General features: G+C 37.1%; 2 protein-coding genes across 6 annotated transcripts in view; one reads left to right on the top strand and one right to left on the bottom strand.

The window, feature by feature from the left end:
* The window catches only part of LOC108971758 (poly(A) polymerase type 3), a 5,690-nt gene extending 2,954 nt beyond the window's left edge, over nt 1-2,736 (bottom strand). The window contains exons 1-4 of one of the 2 annotated variants that reach the window (XM_018938028.1): nt 2,107-2,736; nt 1,195-1,428; nt 309-1,114; nt 41-237 (exon numbers count right to left, since the gene is read on the bottom strand). In XM_018938028.1, the coding sequence (XP_018793573.1) occupies nt 41-237; nt 309-1,098 (987 nt within the window). In that variant the 5' untranslated portion in view covers nt 1,099-1,114; nt 1,195-1,428; nt 2,107-2,736. The remainder of the gene's footprint in view (nt 1-40; nt 238-308; nt 1,115-1,194; nt 1,429-2,106) is intronic. The other variant, XM_018938027.1, reaches the window with a different exon arrangement.
* A 609-nt stretch (nt 2,737-3,345) lies between these two features.
* On the top strand, nt 3,346-6,330 carry LOC108971757 (ubiquitin-associated domain-containing protein 1). 4 transcript variants are annotated; one of them, XM_018938025.1, is made up of 7 exons: nt 3,346-3,385; nt 3,492-4,065; nt 4,292-4,796; nt 4,862-5,067; nt 5,134-5,263; nt 5,327-5,630; nt 5,691-6,330. In XM_018938025.1, exons 2-7 carry the CDS (start codon nt 3,680-3,682, stop codon nt 5,837-5,839), a joined length of 1,680 nt encoding a protein of 559 aa, XP_018793570.1. In that variant the 5' UTR covers nt 3,346-3,385; nt 3,492-3,679; the 3' UTR covers nt 5,840-6,330. The 4 variants fall into 4 exon arrangements, with proteins under 4 accessions (XP_018793570.1, XP_018793568.1, XP_018793569.1 ...); XM_018938023.1 differs by having other exon boundaries at nt 4,289-4,796; XM_018938024.1 differs by having other exon boundaries at nt 3,352-3,385; nt 3,480-4,065; nt 4,289-4,796.
* Nucleotides 6,331-6,384: the final 54 nt, after the last annotated feature.

Genomic DNA, 6,384 nt, shown 5'->3' with positions numbered 1-6,384 from the left:
GAGAACTTTCCTAAATCCAAACATTTGCGCTACTACTTACCGGAAACCGTAAATTAACATTGTCAGGGTGCTTGAGCAGCACAGGATTTGGCCACTTCCAACGGGAGAAGACCAAAAAGAATTTATGCACCAGTGTTGAGGCTGTAGCATTTGGATAAAGCTGGCAGGTGCGCGCCACCAACATAGCCCACGTCACACCACCAAAGTATCCCAACGAATTTGAGTAAATGCCATGTTCTATATTTGCAAATAAAAATTTTTCAGCATATACATTCAAACACAAAAACAAAAATTCAATTCATACTCACTTTTCGCCCACAACTTGATGGAACGTAACGCCAAGCGGAAATTCTCTATGTTTGGCACGAGCGCCAGAATTTCATCCGTCACTCGACAGCCGTTCAAACTGCGCACCGAACGTGGATCTAAATTTTTCAGCAAATTATCATCGCGTAAATCAAAATCGTCCGGTATCTCTTTGAGCGAGAGACGCGCAAATAACAAATCAATTTCAATGCCATCAAAATTCATCTTTATAACCGGCACAAAAGCCTCTTCCACCGAACGACACTCCGTCACTTCGGATTGTTTCTTTAATAAGTCAAAGAATGAAGTAAAATAATCCGTACGTTCGATATTGCGCGGCGCCACACAGAGCGCATCAATATCGGCACCCTTATGATGTACACCCAGGCGATATGAACCGAAAGTGTAAATTTTGCCACCTAATTTCTCGGCAGCGGCCTCGGGCATATTTTTGGACATTGACACATCTTTAACCCATTGTTTGACCAACGTATTGAGTTTGGCTAAAATTTCCATACGATGATTAAGCTCATCTTGAGTTTCGAACACTTTAAACGGTTCTAAAGCTTTACGTAGTTCTTCGGTCTTCTGTAAATCTTCACTACGTGGCTCTGCCAAGCTGATTGCAGATGTCATACCCAGCTGCTTAACTGGYTGCTGTTGCTGTAGTTGCTGATGATGTGGCGAACCATTTCGGCCATTTCCGTTGGTGGAATTGTAACCGCCATAACTGGGCGATCCAGTGGATGAATTGCTGACACCGTTCTGTGAACGTGTATCGGAGTTCCACATTTTGGAACTGTATAAACTGTAAGAAAAGTCATATATTTTAATYTTGATTTTTTAATCATATCCAATAATATTTAAAGAAAAAAACTTCCCACTTACCTGATATTAGTTAATAAGACTTATTGAAATTTTTGCTTTTTAATGACCTTTTTTTGTTTAGGTCGTTGTTTGTTACTAAATTTTATATTGTATTCTCGTTTAAATGGCAGTTAATTTTTTCTTTTTGTGGTACTTATTTTACCAATTTTTTTAAATACAAGCTATCTTTAGATTATGAGCAGTTTATGTACTTTGGCGAAATGATACGAGTATTAATCATAGGCGTCGAGGGTGCTGCAAGAATAGAAAATACTAAAATATTATATGAAGATAATTTATTTATCTAAATTAAGATAAAAAAAGAAAAATGCCCAAAACAATACCCATCACAGATAAATGTTTTTCCAAAGAAACACGATTGRAATCGTTAAGTTCATTGCTAAATTTATTATGGATTTTTTAAACTAATTAAGGCAGTGAAAAGATAATTCTGCCGCTACAACTGCAACATAATTTACATACCATTTAGTGAATATGAATGGTCAAATCAAAACACTTGATATGCTATCATTCCAAACATTAACTTTTACTCCAATATCAGAAAAACCCCATAAAATATCATGGCCAGGATGCGCGACAAATACATAATAACACATAATTATCAGAATCAGTTGAGAGGCTTTGTGACGCAGAACACAAGCAGAAAAACGTCGCAGCATTGAAAACAAAGCATAGAAAGCATTATAGTACCAACAAAAAAAAAAACACAAACTAAAGATTTTGCGATAAATGCCACGAGCACAAATAAACCACAAAGTGCTATAATGTACATAAAAAACACACACGCCAAAAGCGCTTATTCATTTTTATTGGGAGAAGTGTGGAGCAGAGCAAAAAAAAAAAGGTGTTTTGGTCAAGTTTTGCGTCGACTCACATTTCTTGTGTATGCTTGGAGCAAAGCACAATTATTACCTGCTTACTTACCGCATATGCGAACGTATGTACGCATGAATACCTAAGTATCCCTTTTTCGTGCTTAGCAAGTTATTTTCACTGCTGCCGCGTCCTAACTGTGCGTAATTCTTTGCAAGTTCATATCTTTTAATAAATGCCAATGCTTTCAATACTCCTTACGCGTACATAAATATATATGACTGCTTGACTATTATTTGGATTATTTATTTATTTAAATGTATTTACAACGATTTATTTTGCAAATTTCCATTATAACATTTGTTTCAATTTTATTTATTCTGCTGTTGCTCAAAAACCGTTTTTGACGGTGATGGCGATTCTTCCCTTTGTCGTCGTCTGCTACTCTTTTCTCTTTGCTGTTTATGCGTTCTTATTTTTCTTTCTTCCGATTATTTTATCCATTCATTGCACGCACACATGTAACTATTTGACTTTGCACGCAAAACTTTTAACGAATTGTATATAATTTCCGGTAATCTTCAAACACTCACAATCACTTTAATAATACACTTTTTCTTTAAATTATATCATTTCTAATATTTTCAATTAGAAATATCATCGATTTTCCAGCAATATTTCCAAAAAAAAATTTCAATCACCACAGCACAAACAACGCTCACTCGCGCAGAAAAGTCGTAAAAACTAATCGAACCTTTTTATCGGTAAATATGTCGTTGCGGCAGCACARAGTTGCATGTGAAATTTAATAAAAYTCAAAAAAMACTAATTGTAGGATTTGTCAAGACATATGTTACACCTATTAGCATATATGTACTATTTGATGGTAATTATCTTATAATAATGGCAATGGTAAATAAAAGACCTCCCAACACAAATCGTATACTAAGCTATGGAAATTGAGCTTTCAAATGCAAAAATTGAAATAGAACAAATATAAAAAGGTAATCGATTCTTTATAGCAATATTGTTTCTCTAATTATTAATTGTTCGAATTGTGACATTTTAGTATTTTTATTTTGACTTTTACACATAGACAATATCAGCAAATATACAAAAAATATCTAAAATATCTAGCGGTTATGTTAACTGATTGTTTACTGTTCCAAGTATGGTTAATTCTATTTTACCGCCGGTACATTTATATTGCTCAACAGCACCGCTCTCTTGCATGATAAGGGAAAAACTGGCGATAGCAAAACAAAAGTGAAAAAGTTGATTATTTAGAAATTAAAATAAAATTTGTTTGTAAATTTAGTATAATGCCAAAAACAATAACAAAATTGTATAAACAATAAAGTAAAAATGCGCAAATTTAGTAAGTAATGTAGTATTTGTAAATWCCGCTTATTTATATCAAAATCCGAACGTTGTGTGCTTAAGTACTACTTTGTATTTATTAATAATTCAAGTTTTTTGTTCAGCTACGCAAGTTAACAAAGGTGGTATTTGCGACTATAAAGTCGAACAAAGTCGCAGTTTACTGCAATGCCTATGCAACAAACTATAATATGTCCATGATGCCCGTGCCAACTAAAATGCTGTTAACTGAACTGGACGCACATCGTACAACTTTAATATTACAACGTTCAGTAAAAATCATTATTTATTAATGATCCCTTGGATGCGTGCCAGGTGGGCGGCACGCAATAAACGAACCGCCGGTGAGGATAAAACAGATGCTGCACAGGCGACTTGCAGTCGAACAACCGATGGTTTACGTACCACAAGTGCCAATTCAAATACAACAGCAGGCGCTACAACAAGTGTAGCATGCGAACAACATATAAAGCATAGCGTCTCACCAGCGCGTCATACGGCGCCACCGCAACGACGTAACCGTAGTGTGGTGCCAACTTCACCTGCACGGAGCCTAAACCAACAGCAAGGAACGCGTGTCGGACAAACAACGATGCAGTCGCTGTCACAGTCACAACAGCTGCAATTGCAACATGCAACTCCTACACTTACGCCACAACCACGACGTGTGTCAAAAATGTGAGTAAGCTTGGCAAAATAAAAAATAAAATACAATTTTCTTAGTTTCTAAATTCGCTGTCAAAATTTTTATAAACGAGAGCAATTAAAGGTCCGAATAATAGCAGCTCAGCGCAATATGCAGAAACTGCGAAATTTATTTTCTAAGTACGACTRACGGTCTAAGGCCTAACTTATTGAARACAATAACTTGTACATATTTTAATTTTTCTCTTTTTCACAGAAGAGGCTCACGTCGTTCATCAGGCATTTCGAGCTCAGACTCGGCTACGCACGGCTCCAGCGACAACATCGAACGTGATGTGACCAAACAAAACATCCGTGTGCGTGTGATTTGCCCCAGCGCACGTGTGCTTATATTCCAATCAGACATAAACAAACGCATTGCCGAGCTAAAAAACGAAGTAATGCTYGAACTATCCGATGATGCAAGCGCCTTACCGTTATTCGCGACTGACGTGCGGCAGCTGGGACCACGTTATCGCATAATGCGCGCTGAATACCAAGGCGCCGAATTGAATGAAACCATGACGCTGGCGCAATTGAAAATCGAAGACAACGCAATGTTATTGCTGGTGCCGCGACGGCAACATCTGCAACAAATGACTGCAGTGACGCGCGATTTGCAAGCGCCGCGTGAACTGGATATCAATACGGCCACGCGTAATGTAATGCCGCATACRGTGGACATGCCGATGGTGGAYATCAATGAGATATTTCAGCAATCCAATGTGAGTGTAGTTGCCGCATTTCCGTTTACTGTATTGAAATTGTGTTTTGTGTTGTTACTTTGCAGCTGCAATTCGACGTGCGTAAAGTGCTCATCTCATTGGCGCAAGCTTCTGCGGCCATTATAGGCGCGGGCCCATATGCCACACGACTGATAGCGATGCTTAAGCAAAAGCTAATCAACAAACGTAACTATCAGAATGATACACTGCAGTGCCTTGTCGATATGGGCTTTAAAAAGGAGAAGGCCGAGTATGCGCTTAAAGTTACGCAGTAAGTGCTTTGTTAAAAAGACAGTTAGATGCATTATTGGAACTAAATATTGCTATCTTTCTGCAGAGGTGTATACTCAACTGCGCTGGAGTGGCTGATACAGCATCAGAGCGAAGAGAGTTCGATAGAGGAAGCAGCTATGGGTCTGCAAAAGAGCCAATCGGTGCTCTCACCCTCGGGCATACTCACAAATGATGTAAATTTACACAAATTCTTGTTTAATTTATACATTTATATTATATATTACAATTAATTACAGAGCATTGTTGAAAACACCGAAGCTTTACTCGAAATCGTGCGCATCTATAGTCACCGTGATATGCCGCCTACGCCGGAAACTATAAGCTCACTGGTAGAGATGGGTTTCGAAGAGACTGAAGTACTAAAAGCTTTAAAAAAGACTTGCAATAATAAAGCAGCGGCATGTGAGTGGCTTTGCGGCAATCGTACGGGTAGTTTGATTGAGCTGCGCGAAGGCTTATCGCAAGATTCACCCATACTTAAAGCCATACTCGAAATGCCGCAAGTACAGGTGAACCTAAGTAATCCCAAAATACTAATAGGTGAGTGCTCAATGTTTTTGATGCTATAAATATTAGATACAAATAAATTCCCTTACTTAGCCTTTCTGTCCATACTCGAAAATGAGAATTCGATACGCGTTTGGGGTGGCGACAATGACACCACCTCCGTTATTACACATATCCTGCAGAAATATCACGAAGAGAAGCATGTTTTAGGCATCAATCAATTCTATAGTAATCGTCATTAGCATATATTAACAATAACGGTGCGCCAATTAGTTAATACTTACTGCGCAGTTGCGCATGCGCACAACACACGCAATGTTAAGACAAATTGTATGCGTTTCGAAAGCATTCTTGCTTATCTTTTGCTTCGTACTGACAAAAAGCAAAATAAATTTTCGTTTAGCTTAGTGAAATATCGTATTTTTAAAACTAAACTACTTATAGTAAAAAAATATCAAATACCAAAGAATAGCAAGCTGTTGTTGTAATAGTCGAAGTAGTTAAAGCGTATGAGAACATTTTGTAATAGCTAACAGAAAATAAAAAATAAATATAATAAAAATATGTACGCAACGCACAGCCTCTTATACACATGCGCGAATATTTGGCGAAAACGAAAAATGAAATAAATAATTGAAAAGCAACAAAAAAGTGAAATGAAATGAAAATGAAAGTGCAATTTTAGCGCTAATGAATTTTAATAAAAAATAAGTTTGCATTTGTCTACACACAAACAGGGTTGCAAATAATGCAATAGAATTTTATTAATATATTTTTGTACTTTTTT

The sequence above is a fragment of the Bactrocera latifrons genome, unplaced genomic scaffold (genome assembly GCF_001853355.1).
Source record: "Bactrocera latifrons isolate USDA-ARS-PBARC rearing strain unplaced genomic scaffold, ASM185335v1 scaffold_359, whole genome shotgun sequence".
NCBI classification, from domain to species: domain Eukaryota; kingdom Metazoa; phylum Arthropoda; class Insecta; order Diptera; family Tephritidae; genus Bactrocera; species Bactrocera latifrons.
The sequence above is the reverse complement of the archived record's forward strand: the minus strand, read 5'-3'. Positions and strand labels throughout refer to the sequence as shown.